This window comes from Semicossyphus pulcher, unplaced genomic scaffold (assembly GCF_022749685.1).
Source record: "Semicossyphus pulcher isolate SPU_LCO1_2020_fin unplaced genomic scaffold, fSemPul1.0.p SCAF_24, whole genome shotgun sequence".
Taxonomy (NCBI): domain Eukaryota; kingdom Metazoa; phylum Chordata; class Actinopteri; order Labriformes; family Labridae; genus Semicossyphus; species Semicossyphus pulcher.
The window spans coordinates 14,897,799-14,912,668 of NW_027211698.1; the positions used below are offsets into that span (position 1 = coordinate 14,897,799).

The 14,870-nt window shown below is 45.7% G+C and overlaps 1 protein-coding gene across 1 annotated transcript; it reads left to right on the plus strand.

Moving 5' to 3' along the window:
* Positions 1 to 891: 891 nt before the first annotated feature.
* LOC138603729 (major facilitator superfamily domain-containing protein 6-A-like) lies at positions 892 to 10,831 on the plus strand. The gene is made up of 7 exons (XM_069675625.1): positions 892 to 1,130; positions 2,053 to 3,580; positions 5,768 to 5,865; positions 7,319 to 7,480; positions 7,593 to 7,691; positions 7,880 to 8,172; positions 9,097 to 10,831. Exons 2-7 carry the CDS (start codon positions 2,055 to 2,057, stop codon positions 9,322 to 9,324), a joined length of 2,406 nt encoding a protein of 801 aa, XP_069531726.1. The 5' UTR covers positions 892 to 1,130; positions 2,053 to 2,054; the 3' UTR covers positions 9,325 to 10,831.
* The last annotated feature ends 4,039 nt before the right edge of the window (positions 10,832 to 14,870 follow it).

Sequence of the window (14,870 nt, forward strand, 5' to 3'; positions counted from 1 at the left end):
GACTCCTACCAGAGGCTGCAGTCTGTGCAGTGTCACTGTAAAATGCATTACGCGAATGTTTCATGTGTGATTAATTCATGTGTGATTAATGGAGGTTCCCCTTTAATTCAGACTCTGGAGACTTTCAGGCGGCGGCGCTCTGCTGCGTTAAGATGCATCAATTCAGGACTGACGGGTACCAGAGAGGGACAAAATAAAAGCATGACATTTCTTTACACTCAACTTAAAAACAAAACATTACTAAGTAGCTACTTCATAGTCATATATTTATATAAATACTTTATTAATTACGATTCTTTATTTGGTCCTTAAAAAGTCTGAGAATACTGAAAAGTACCAGTTTTCCACTGCACAATGAAACAATCATATTAACTGTTTTATTCAACCTTAATCACAAAGACATGCAGCATAAATTACATTTGACTGGCTGCGACAAGCACGTTTGTATTTCTGCTTTAAAGTGAAATGAAGTCAAAACTGTTGAAACTGATCTTTTGATAAACTAATCGCTGACTCTTAAAACCTCGACAGGATTAACAGATGAGAACAGCTTAACTCCAGACTGTTAAACATAGTTTCATACTTATGAAACCTTTATTTGACTACATATAAACATATTTTTTAACTGTAATATTATGTAGTTACTCTATTTAAAGAACTATTTTATATTGATATTTACAGGATTAACGACATTTTAAAGACTTACAGTCAAGAGTGAAGGGTGCATACAGGACAAAAACTGCAATGTTGAAAACTTAATTTTAGTGCATAAAGAAGTACAACAGTACAGCAAGAAAAAAAAAGTGTTAAAAACGATGACTTTTATTTTGTAGGCGTCTACCGGAAGTTGTAACGTCCATCATGGCGGACTTGATGGTAGTGTGGGGACAGGTGGGAGCTCCGGTTTGACGAGCTGCTGTTGTTCTCAATACAAAGAGAGCAGAGCCGGAGGAACACTGTAAATTCGGAATCAAATTAAAACATGGAAACGTTTCGATCAATTTAAACATTAACCGCAAATTAAAAGAAGTAATTATGACGGGCTTTGAGTGAAACATGTCCGACCGAGGAGAGAGAAATTCAACAGAAACTGCGCAGTCATAATTTAATGGGAGCGGTGACCTGAGCAGGTAAGACATTTAATTTGTCTTTTGTCTGTTTTTTTAACGTTGAGTTTTATTTTTATAGGTGTTTGAAATAGTTAATTTGAGGTTACAACGTTAGAGCCACAACGTTAGAGTAATATCCTGCCTGTTAAACCGGTTTACCTTGTTCTTTAAATTAGCCATGTTATTGTAGCTAATTTACTGACATTTTCCGCTTTAAATGAACTTAATCATGCGTGTTTGCGTGTAAAATAAACAGTAGCTTTGTTCATGATGCCAATTACTTCCGCATAGGACCGTCAGTGACAGTCAGTGACGGACAGGCGGTTGCCAAACTGGGGCGCGAGTGCATTGAGCGGTCGTCTGAGGCTCAGTTAGCTGGAAATGTCTTTGACTGTTGGTCATGTAAGAGCAGCTCATGATCTCTTCTGCACTGAGGATCTGCTATAAGTCCTCATGACACAATACTGGGACTCAAACTGGGGTTCAGGGACCTCCACAGACAGAAAGCTGGTTTCATTTGTTTTTCTAGATTAAAAAACACCGTTATGAGACGTATTTAACCTGGACTAGATTAACAGATAGACTCCGGACTCTGTTAAAAGCACAGTGTGTCCTTTAGTTTATTGAGTTGTATCAGAAATATTTGTGATTTCACTGATTATCTGTCTCAAACAGGACTTCTGTCTGTGTTCTCTGTAGCACAAGAGCAGTGAAATCACCCTCAGTTTGCTAATCTGAAAGTCGTCTTTAATACTATGTAAGAGAGATGTGTCTATATCGCTATAGATTCATGCAGTGTATGGAGGAAGATATTTGGGCTATTGAACCTGTTTTTAAACACAGATCTTCTGCTCATGGTTGGTTTCCTGAGCAGACGACGCTTCCAGCTGGAGAGTGAATTCTGCATTTGCTTGTTGAATGCCCTCATTTCCTTATCTTCCAGATATGGCAGCTGACGACAAGGTTGCCATCCTGACCGACGACGAGGAGGATCATAAGAGGAAGTATGTGCTGGCAGAGCCGTTCAACACCCTGTCGTTGCAGCCGCACGCAGGTGATGCTGTGGCACCAGTGCCCACTGCGGACACGCCACCTGAACAGCCGCCTTCCTCAAATCCAGGCTCCATAGACTGCTGCGAGAGGATGTGCCTCCGCATCAACAGCCACCTCCTCGTCTCCAAAGTCTTCTACTTCTTCTTCTATGCCGCCTACGGCTCGCTGCACCCTCTGCTGGCCGTCTACTACAAGCAGCTCGGCATGTCGCCCAGCCGCAGCGGGCTGCTAGTGGGCATCCGATACTTCATAGAGTTCTGCAGCGCCCCCTTCTGGGGAGTGGTGGCGGACCGCTTCAAGAAAGGGAAGGCGGTGCTGCTGTTTTCTGTCCTGTGCTGGTTGGTGTTCAACTGCGGCATCGGCTTCGTCAAACCAGCGGAGATGAAGTGTGAGGAGAAGGGTGCTGCTCTGACAACAACGGTGGCCCCCGTGGCGACGACTCTCCCGCAGGAGAACATCACGCAGGCGAGCAACTCCACCCGCCACCCGCGAGGCCGCCGGAGCTTACTGGACCTCCCCGGACTTAATGAAGTCCTGGACACTTATTTCAGTGCATTCCACAGACATAAGCGAAGCGTAGACCCCAACGCCACCAACACTCCCATCACACTCGCTAACCCAACCCATAACACTCCAAACAACACCACCATCCACACCAAGACCACCACCACCTCCCCTGCTCCAACCAAAGCCAAGGAGTACCAGATCATCTACAACAAGGACCAGGTGGAGACCATCTTCCTGCTCATCCTGCTCGTCATCATCGTAGGCGAGTTCTTCAGCGCCCCCGCCGTCACCATCGTGGACACGGTCACCCTCCACTACCTCGGCAAAGCCCGGGACCGTTACGGCCTGCAGAGGATGTGGGGCTCGCTGGGCTGGGGTCTGGCCATGCTGCTGGTGGGGATCTGGATCGACCACACACACCTCACGGTCAAGATCGACGGCGTGGGCTGCGTCGTGCCCGACTTCCGCCTCCACAACTACCAGATTGCCTTCATTGTGTTTGGCGTGCTGATGGGCGTGGCGCTCATTGTGGCCACTCAGTTTTACTTTGAAAAAGGAGCAGACTACCGGCATGAGATCCCTGAGGGGGTGGTGGCGGAGGCGGACACCCCGCGAGCGTTACCAGAGCCTGGCTCCTCAGACCAGACTCCCATCAGCCCCGACGCCCCTCAGGAGTTCCACTACAGCGACCTCCTGAGGCTGCTGTGCAGCGTGCGCTACAGCTCCGTCCTCTTCGTCGCCTGGTTCATGGGCTTCGGCTACGGCTTCGTCTTCACCTTCCTGTACTGGCACTTAGAGGACCTGAAGGGGACCACCACCCTGTTCGGGGTGTGCTCCGTCCTGAGCCACATCTCGGAGCTCGCTGCCTACTTCACCAGCCACAAGTTCATCGAGCTGGTCGGACACGTCAGGTGAGACACACACCTCAGAGGGTTTGTTGTTTAACATGCAGATTAAAGGCCATTGTATTATCAGTGCATTTGGGCTGCAATCATCAATCATTATTTATAATTATTAACTGTGAAGTTCCCAGAGTCCAAAGTGATTTATAAATGTCCTCCCAGTTCAAACTGTGCATACAGACTGGTTTTACACATTAAAAAGAAGGACAGCATTAGGATCTTAAACCTCCAGCACAGCTGCACGGTCATCTAGGGTTAAAGATAAGTCTACAATTAAATCACATTTAAGTGCTTCAGGTTATGAAGAAACGATGTTCAAACATGCACGAACATTACAAAACTGCCCTGGATTTTCCAGCCTGATAATTAACTTCTTAAAGCGTCTGTTAGCTTCAAGCTGAGCTGCTGAATCGAGCCTGCACTCTGCAGCAGCAGTGAGGAGTGACTGTCCGAGACAATGCTGTCATTGATGCTCAGGGTTTCAGTCGGTGGTGGAGACTCGGGGGCCGGGCTGTCGGACCTCGCAGGCAGCGGGGACATTTGAGATCGTGGTGTTAGATTTCAGCAGCGAGGCCTCCAGGCTGCAGCTCTTTACCTGCACAGGAAACTCTGACAAACTTCTGGTCAGCAGGAGGTGATAGGAAAGTTTATTCCTAAGTAAATACACCTGCTGTGTTTGGGGATATTAAAGAGGCACATATTAATCACTAACGGGAAGCTGCTCAAAAATATCCATACATACAAATGTATCTTGTAGGGGTCAGGGGTCAAATTCTAGAACCAAACTAAGATTTAGGACAAAAAAAGCATCAAATCTTCACATGAAACACTAACCACAGAGAGTGATCAAAAATCAATTAATCAATGCTCTTCTTCTTCTGTGGTGTTAAAATGAAGCAGAGCTTCTGCTCAGATTACCAAACACCAATCTGCCTCCCTTTACCCATAATCCTTTGTTTTTAGAAGTTGTTTTGAACATGATCTTGGTCCTAAAGAACTAAATCATCCTGCTTTTTCCTGACGTCCCTGTCGTGTTGTTTGGAGAGCCTCTTTGCTCCCTCCAGGACAAACAAACGGATCGGAGCGTGACACACCCTCACAGCGATCAGTAGTTCATCACCAGACTTCAGTGTTTGTTCATCCAGAGAACGTTTACTCAGCACACACGGAGTTCAGACACATGACAGCCGAGGATCCCTCCGCGAAAACAGGAATATTTTAAAAACACAGAAGCTTATTTTTAGGTGAGGGATTATTAAGTGACTCAGCTCCTTCTAACTGCCCTGACAGGTTTGGTAACGCGCACTAACCACAGGATAACTCTTGGCTGAGAGTTAACCAGGAGATCAGGCTGTTAGCTCGTGGCTATAAGTTCCAGCAGGGATCGCTCACAATGCTAGCACTCACCTGGTGACGCTGGCCGCCTGCCTCCTTCATTCATTGAGATTATTCCTTTTGTTTTAGGTTAGCTTAAATATAAGAGTGCCTCACTGTATAAACAACAGCACCACGTTATAAAAACGTCTTGGTAACAGTAAGCTCGTATTAATTAAGATTTTAAAACACCAACTATCATGAAAAGATGGAGACTAACTCGCGTCTCTAATTACCGTCTGACTTCCTGTCTCCTTTTAATCTCTGAAAACACCATCAGACATCTGGTCTCTGTAGCTTTATTAAACAAACAGGAGGAAATGGTGCACTTGTTGGGGGATATTCTCGGCAGCAGTGAAGTGGCAGCCGATGATGCTTCCGCAGCGAGCAGGGTCAACAGAGGACACCTGCAGCCTGAGCTGATCGAGACGCATTCACATCGAGTCAGCGACTGTATATAAAGAGACGTCAGGTGGCTCAGACTTTCCAGTCAAACAGGAAGTGTGTTCGCAGCAGAGCGACACATACTGAACAACACGAGAGTCTGTTTGGTTTCTGCTTTCAGTTTGGTCTTTTTTATTTGCATCTTTTCTCTTACTTTTTAAAGTAAATAAAGAAGGTTTGTCTCATGATCTGTGAACGTGAAGTAAGTGTTGTTTCTGATGTAACAAACTCCATGTGTCACTTTGGGCTCTGGAAAGTGAAAGACATCACAGCTCCTAAAACACGCTGAGCGAAACTAACTATACTGTCAGATTCTGATGAAAGTCCAAAGTGTTATACATTCACACTGACGCTGTCCTCCTCTGTGTTCCCCCTCAGGGTGCTGTACATCGGTCTGGCCTGCAACACGGCTCGCTACCTGTACATCTCCTACCTGGAGAACGCCTGGATCGTGCTGCCCATGGAGGTCCTTCAAGGTAACACGCCTCCGTCTGCAGGGAGGGTTTAGGAAACTAGGACCCTGGAGACGGGACAGGAACCTCGATGTGTTTGTCTAACAGGACGCTTATCAGGCGGCCGTTTTCCTCCTGATAGCCTGCAGAGGGATGAAGCTTTGGGAATGCTCGGATGAACTTTGTGCCTCTGCAGGACGCGTGTTAATTAAGCCCAGCAGCTGCAACTCTTAAAAAACAGACATGGAAGAAAAGAGATTCTGCTTCTAACTGCTGAACTTCTTTTACATGTCACAGTAACCCAGTGATATTACTCTGTATGTGTACGGGTACCCTGCAAACAGGAAGTGCTCATATTGAGTTCAGCTTGCTTTAAATTGTGCTGATGCACAAACGTAAACAAATATATGCTTAAAAACCAACATTTTACTTCCTGTTTACATCTCCCAATGCATTATGGGAGCTATATTACAGCATGCTCATCGTCCTGCAAGTTGAAAGACGAAAAACGATTACACTGAAATGACTTTCAGTTGGATAGAAAATGTTTCAGCAGCAAAAGTCTATGACAGCGTTTAAAAGCACAATATCTGAAGTAGTTCAGATTTAAGATAAGTTCAGATAAGTCCTGCACTAAAGTAGCAAACTGAGGTGCTGAAAATAAGAACGATACGGCAGAAGAAGAAGCTGTGGGTCATAAACAGTCAGAGAGTGTGAGCTGTGAGAGTCTGCTCGGTTTGTTTGAGGCGTCCGCCCTGAGGAAACACTGACGCCTCACAGAATAAACAAGTGAAAACAAGTTCAGCGCTCGGCTCGGAGTTCAGCGCCGGTTGGACTCTGAAGTCGACCCATGAACATTTAAAATGTTTAAAGTGAGTGTGTTCAACTTTCCTGCAGTCTGAGCCGATGACAGAGAAAAGCAGGATTCATTTCTATGTGATATGAGCTGCTCTGAGAAGGCGTGGTGGTCATGTGACTGCTGTTTCAGACAGGAAGTGGAAGTGTTGCCAAAATAAAAGCGTGAGTGCAGGTTTTATTTAGACAGAGACAGCAGAGCAATTCAACACTCAGCCTCTCAGCGCTCTCTGGTGGACAAACTTGTATTATTCTCTTCTGTAGTTTCTCTGCTGAAAACATCAAATAATGCAGGAAACTCACAGACTGACATAAACACAACCTGAACATTTAAAAGCCTTTACGTTTACCTGGGCTGAGCTTACTGTCCCAGCTGGGTTAAATCACCTGTGAAGCCTCGACTGTATTAGTTTGGTCATTTCCACACACTGACTGAGACTGTGATTATTTCTGTGTATAAACGATCTCAAAGCGAAGTCGTCCCTAAACTATCAACATGTGTTAAACTACAGATAAAGGCTGCCTCTGTCAGCTTTCAGAGCAACACATCTTTACACTGATACCATTGTCTGTTTATGGATGTATAATGCTGACCCTCTGTCTCTCCCTGTGTGTCCTCCAGGTGTGACCCACGCCTCAGTTTGGGCGGCCTGCATCTCCTACCTGAGCGCGGCGGTCCCTCCGGCCCTGAGGACGTCGGCACAGGGGATCCTGCAGGGCCTTCACCTCGGACTGGGCCGAGGCTGCGGCGCCATGATGGGAGGAGTCTTCGTCAACTTCTTTGGTACGGCTGAAAAATGGGGTTTTATTTTGGTCACTTTGGGGCAGGAGAGGCTGATCTTACTACCAAACACTCTTTGAGTTTCCGCTCCCGCTGACGTCTGCTGTCTTTGCAGGTGCTGCAGCGACGTTCAGAGGAATCGGCATGGCGTCCCTCGTCATCCTCCTCATCTTCTCCTTCATCCAGTGTCTAACCGGAGAGACGGAGGGGAAAGGTGGGAATACTTCCTCCATCTGAACGCACAGTTTCCCCTTTTGTTTAGTTATCGGAGAACTGATTAAAAAGCTGAAACGTGCACAGTAAAAGAAAAACAACAAACCTTGATCCATGCTTACAGGTAGAAGTACTGCTCGACTCTCATATGGCTTCTTTAATAGAACTTTCTCTCCCCTCCTCCCTCAGAGGACAAAATGCTGGCCGAGAACATCCCGGTCCCCTCCAGCCCGGTTCCCATCGCCACCATCGACCTGGTGCAGAGCCAGAACGGTGTGGGTAGCCCCGCCCCTACCCGCCAAGCCCCCGTGGTGCCCGTCATGAAGACCAAACACCAGGAGGAGCAGGAGGACGTGAGCAGGCCGGCCTGGGTGCTCTCCGGCGCGCCCTGGGTCACCATCGCCTTCGCCATCTTCCAGATCAGAGAGATAATGAGCCTGACGAAGGGCAGCGGGCCTCCTCCGGACACTCAACCTCTGCAGGTGAACAACAATAAAAAACAAGGCCAGGTCTGTAGAAAGTGACAGAGAGGAAGTTCATGTTAAAATCATCAGGTTCTATGCTCTGTACGGTGTCCTTTAAGGACATTTCAGACATAAAAAAGAAGCAAAGTCGACACCATAATGAAATTCTCTGCGGTGTGGTGCCTGGTGATGCTCTGTACATGCGTGGTACCAGCTGACGTCACTGTATTGTCTAACATTAATAATCAACTACTGATTGTGTCGAAATGTTTCTCTAACTCTCACTAACCTCATCTTTCCGTCACATCCTCCTCTAACCGGCTGCCCACACACACGCTAAAGAAAGGTGAGACATTTGTGCGTACAAAGGTCAATGGAAAACTACCGTGTGTGTGCGTGGGGGTGTTCAGGGTTTCCTCTGTGTGTGTGTCTGTGTTGATGCATGTGGTGACTCATCTATACCTGCGTGAATGTGTGTGCGGTATGTGGGCGTGTACATGCATGCATATGTGTCTGTGTGTTTTGCGAGTCTCCCACGCCCATTTGTATGACGTCATGTGAGCTGCATGGCATGCCTGAATGAAATGCTTCCCTGCTGATGTCATCACCCCGCCCCCACCCCCCCACCCTCTGGCGGCCATGTTGGTAGAGTGCTGAGGATGAAGATGGTTCAGATGTAGACAGATTAGTGCAGACATGAAGGGAAGTTTCTTTTTGTTTAAGGAGTTAGCACTCAGGATAACCTAGCTAGTGGAAGCTAACATGTTAGCATTGTTAGTGATGTTTGTTTTGGCTAGTAGCTAGCCAAAGAGCAGCTCCAGCTAGCTGTTTCTTTAGCCCAGTTTGTGGTTAATTACTCTTAATTATATTCTGCTTATAAAAGGCTCCTCCTTCTTGGTCCGTCAACAACCTCTATTATTGTTTGTTTGTTTTCGTTGCCAGGTACCTAAAGAGCGGGCGGAGTACAAGGCGGTGGCACACAGAAGCTCGAGCGATGACGGCACCCATCCACCAGCCGCCTCAGAAACACCCACACAACCAAACACCACCCAGCCAGCACCCTCAGACTCTGACGGAGACATCAAAGACCAGAACGACCAAACAAAGCCGTCCTCAGACGGAGGAGGGCCTCTGGAGAACCCGGTGTTCACACCGGAAAATACACACTGACCCTTGAACTTATGGACTCTTTTATTATATGTAACTGTAAGAATATCCATCATCACAGGTGGTTTAGTCTCAAAGTCTTAAAATCTGAGTTACAGTCTGCGGAAAAGAAGCGAGTTGGAAATGCTGTCACTCATTTTTTAAACGTCTTTAAGACCCATCGCTTGTGTTACTGGATTGTTTTTGCGAAAGGGGAGTTTGTGTTGAGCGTCGGGATGAACCTGGAGGTGCGTGTGGCGGCGCGGCGCCCCTCAGAGGTGGTCGAGTCTTGTGTTGAAGCACTGTGCACTATATTTACTGCCCTTTACCGGTGAAGTGTGAAGGAAAACCCTTCAAATGTATAAAAACAATGTGCCTCTTCATAAGTTATTAACTTAATTTCTCAAAGTAATGAAAACTGAAACTTGTTGATTTTATTTAGCACTTTGATTGAGGGGACTCTTTTTTTAACGACAAAGGCTTTTAATGTGAAGTAGCAGAACGTGTTGGGTTAGCATTAGCAGTAGCTCTAAGCAGCGTGGACACAGGTTTAAATGAGAATAAAATGTAATCACTGATGAGGTTTAAAAAAACAATATTGGTTTATTATTTTCCGAGCAGAATTGAATCCTCCAAGCTAAGTTTATTTTTAGTTCTGGGGTGAGACCTTAAAGCGTTAGGTTCTAACCGCTCAGAAAGCGAGAGTCGCTCAGTGGCGGTCGTGGTCGAAAGCTCCAGGAGAAGTGAGAAAACACACTTTGAGTTGAGATGTTGTCAAACTGTCATTTCAGATGTTTAGTATTAAACTGGCGAGTGAGCGGCATGAACATTCCAGTGTCACGCAGAAGCCGGGATGTTCCTACAGAGTCGCTGTGATTGGCTCGTTACGTGGAACGCTAACCCTGATTGGTTGTTTGATTCAGACCGGACACATCTTTAACGAACAAAGTCAACATAATTTAAATTTAATGTTGAGTGATCAGAATGTGTTATTAAGAAATGATGCCGCCCGCTGCAGCTTTAACTGACGGTTCGTCGCTCCTCTCTCCTTTTAGTTTCCGATTTCGTCCCTTCTTTCAAAAGTTTCTGAACATGACCCGAAGAGCACGCTGAGCGAGCGGCGATGAAGAAGTGCCTCTTTTAATCAAACTGTTATTCTAACTTATTATAATGCAAAGGTCCCTTTAATATCCTCCCACATTAATATCTTCCACGCAGCAAACCGAGGCTCTTTTTACAGTCCAATATTTTTGTACTGAAGCTGCCAATAATCTGCGCGCTATATTTACTTCCTCTCTTCATGCCAAACTATCCCCAGTATTCAGTGTTTGTTTGTGTCGTCTGGGTGGAAAAACCCTCCGAACTGGAATTAGATGAAGAAATTCTGTTTACAGGAAATTAAATCATTAAAAGGCTTTTTTTTAAAGTGTAAACAAAAAGAGTTTTTCCATCTCTGTGATGAAGACAGCCCTTTAATACGGTATCAGTGTATTTAATCTGACTAATGTGATTAAATGTCTCATGAATAATACAGCAGACTCAGCGTTATGGCGGTGTGTGTGTGTGTGTGTGTGTGTGTGTATGTTTGTTTCTTCTGCTGCTACATGATAAATGTAGGGGGGTGACACGAGCAGCGTGTGTCCTGCAGGCAGGTGTTGTGCGTGAAACCAGCCACTTGGTGGCAGTAGTGCTCTGAGCGTGACACCGGATTTAGAGAGTCTTAAATGGACTTCACCAGTCTGTGTGCGTGTGCGTGTGTGTGGAGGGTTATTGAGGTCGTGGTGCGCCTGCTACTGATGGGTGTGTGTGGGAGGACAGTAATAGGCTTCCTCAAAACTAGACTATGTGCTGTCGTAAAAAAAAATAATAATAAAAATAATAAAATCAAAAGCGTCTTGGCACACTCAGCCTGTCTGATATGCGTGGAGAAAATTCTCCAGCCCCTCTGCTGCTGATGCTGTTGTTGTTGTGTCTTGCGTGGTCCTTAATAATGAACAGTATAATAATGTTCTGTGCGATGGTGTCATGACCGCGCGCTGCACAACAATGCTACACATTTTAATTCAAGTGACACCGAGGGTCGAGGCGAGACGGAGCTCCTTATTCTCTCACACGTCTCGGAAAATTGCCGTGAATTACTGCAGCGTGTGACCTGCAGATGCTTCCGGTTACTGGAGTAAATAGAGTTGTGCCTGTTAATTATTTCTGTGTGCTGCTTGTGGGCACTTTGGCAGGAGATACGCACAGTCAGGTGAGGATTTGGTTGATTGTAGACACTTCAGAGGTGACTTTTCTTCCATTGAACAGTCTGTTCCTGGTGGAAAATGTCAGATATTTCTTTTTAAACAGTAAGACAAACACACCAGGCTTTAAAAACACTTCACATCTTAGAACTGAAAAAGGCCTTTCAGGTCGTTTTAACCCCCTTCCTGTTTACGTCTCTTATTTTGTTGTTTCCTGTGGACAGAGTCTACAAACACCTGAGCATCACGAGGATTAAAGTCTCATGTCCCATAATTAGCATAATCACATCATCCAAACAGCCTCATCCACTGCCTCATTGTCATCGATATTAAAAAGCTCAAATGTGATCGCTCCCGGCCAACCGCTGCCCAGATACAACCTGAAGCTATTTTTAGCTCCTTCCTTCCTTCCTCACTGTGCCGTGATGGAGAGGCGAGCCAGACGCCCTGAGGAGGCGACTTGGCAGGATCTGTTGAGTCAAGGTGATGACGGCTCCTCGTGTCCTCCTGGTCTCTCTGGAGAGATCAGGGACTTCAGTGAGCCAAAACAAGGTGTTCACATTAACAGCAGCACGTTATGTTTGAGGGTTTCCATCACAGGAAGAAAACCTCCCTTTCCTAAACATTATTATTTACACTGATGATCTCCCTGATTGATTCTGTGGTGGAGAGCAGCGCCACGCAGGATTTTAAAAGATCTTTGATTACAAAGATTGTTTAGAATATCTGAAGGCGACCTGTTTCCTCAAAGGCTTCTTCTTCAGAATCAGAACATCAGAACAATAAAGTTGTTCTCTTTGTTGCTCAGCAGAACTGTGAGTAAGAGGATGTCAGATGTCGTCAGTTCAAATACCAACAGTGAACTTTCCCCCTGACAGAACCAGAACCCTGAGAGGCCGCGGCAGAAAGTGGTCCAATTTTTATTTCCAAATTAGTGGTGCGTAAACGTTTTTCTGGCATAAAAAAAACTTTATGCTTCATGATTTATTTGACTGAAACCTGTCAGATGTTAAGTAGGTATCAGAATCGTCATGTGGAAATACATGGAAAATAAATTCCATGTCATTTCATGAAAACACCGTAAACTCTTCAGACAGACTAGCTGAGCCTGAGCCTGAGCCTGAGCCCCAGACTAGCACCGTGTCTTGTTTTGTTTCCTTGAAACAGAAACCTGCAGACTCTTCGCCCTGCGAGGGGAGCTGCTGCAGGCCGCCGAGCTCGCTGACTAAACTGCAAAGTGTAACCGAGCAGACAACAGAGCGGGTCACGCGTTAAAGAGGAGCCCGACTCTGTTTCAGAAACCCCCCCCCCCCAGACACCTTCGGTTGGACCTCCTGCACCGCCGCCATCGGGACCACCTGAGTCAAGTCTGAGTCAGACTGAAGACCACAGAGAGTCATGTTATTGGCAGGAACACGAATGGCTGCATGCCTCTTACTCTCTTTTCAGATAGAGAGTTTTGAGCATGCTTTGAATCACATATGCCGATTAAAGAATCGTGCACTGGCTGCTTGTTAGCGCCTGTGCCCTTTGTTAGCTCAGAGCAGCAGATTTATTAATTATTAAACACGATGACACTGGATGTGTTTGTGCAAGACTCTCCAGATAACTGATCCTACATCTGTCACTTTCAGGCTTTCAGCAAAGAGATGTTTAGTTCAAGCGTGATGTGCTTCCTCGTTAAAGGTGGCCCAAACATAAAACACACTCTTTAATTAATACGGTTTGTTATGTAAAGATGCCTGAAGGTCATATTTTATAAACGTGCATATTCTGTGTGAAGTTATAGGTGTTCTACCTCTGCTGTAAAAACATCTTAGAAGTATTAGCTTGTTCCTGTTTGTGGAGGGGCAAACATTGTATATACAATCTTTTCATCTTATTACCTGTTATAATTAAAATATGTATACGCAGCTACACCACAACAAGTCCCTGATAAAGACACAGCTTGGGAATAACTGTCCCTCTCTTTGCCCGTACAGTACCGTTAACAGTATCAGCGCGCGGAGCAGAGGCCTGCAGTGTGAAGCGGGTGCAGCAGACTGAGACAGATCGGAGCCGACAGCTGTCATGGCCGGTCTGCCGTCACCTCACTGGCTGCCTTCATACGGCCTCGCCTCTGTTTACACAGTCAAGTGAGGAAGCTGTAATGTTACCTGTCAATGTTAACACACTCCTGTTCATGTTTCACCGGACAGTGACCTGTGGTTTGTTTCTAATTGATTAACTGATATTTATATCTATGTAGGGAGACGACGGCGATGCTTCAGAGTGTTTCCACTGGAGCACATGAAGGGTAAGTGTGTGGACACAACGCACGCTGCGAGGCTGATTTTAAACAGGTGAAGGTTTCATGAGGCAGATTGCATCATATGTTTCAGGTGATTCAGAGATTAGAGCCTCTGAAGGTTATTCTGACCTTAGAGTCGCTCACAAACACAAAGAGTCAACATCTGTGAGCTTACTGACACCTACGGCATGGACGTGCCTCACATTAGAGCCAGTATATGAAACAGTTATGTCTACGTCCTAATGAGATCATACATATCTATACATGTAGTATATTTAAGGGCTTTAAATTGGCTGTTGTGTTCAAGTACAGCTCTGTAAAATAAAGATTACTTCCCCACAGGACATGAGTCCCACAGAAGCTCTTACATTCTTACATGTTACCTTCATGTTCCTGTGAATCCTTCACCCCGGGGTTCCTCAGGGAACCGTCCGCGTCCCCCTGTGTTTCTTAAATACAAACCTCAAAGGTTTTCTTTGGGGTCTTTCACATTTCACAGTGTGCAGACATGAAAATGTGCTTTAAAACATCTTAAGCACATTACAGGCGTGTTACACACCATTCTGTTTGTATAATCACATTTGGAAACGACATGCATCATTATCAAGGGAGGAAATTAACATTTTCATCCACCGGCCACAATGGTTGGTGCCTTCCAAATATTTGCCAGCGTTTTCAGTGTCTCGGCAGCCAAATGTGATTTTGGAAAATGCAAAAGGAGTCTGAGCAGAAAGGGAGGTTACCAGTGTTTAGCTGCAGGCTGCTGCTGTTCCTCTCCGCCACAGATTAGTGAATCCAGACGGTGCAGTTTCACTTTTATCGATTACCGTCGACTGATCTGGAAGAGGGATTAGAGATAAGTTTATATAAGGCGGCTGAGGATTACATAGAATCAATAACAGAACAAACACAACATCATCCTTCTCCTGACATCAATGTTTTATTCATTTACCGGAGCAGAGCTTGTATCATGTCCTGTACAAACACCCTCATAATGTAGATTAGAGACGCAGATAGTGTGCTCGTAATGGACATGC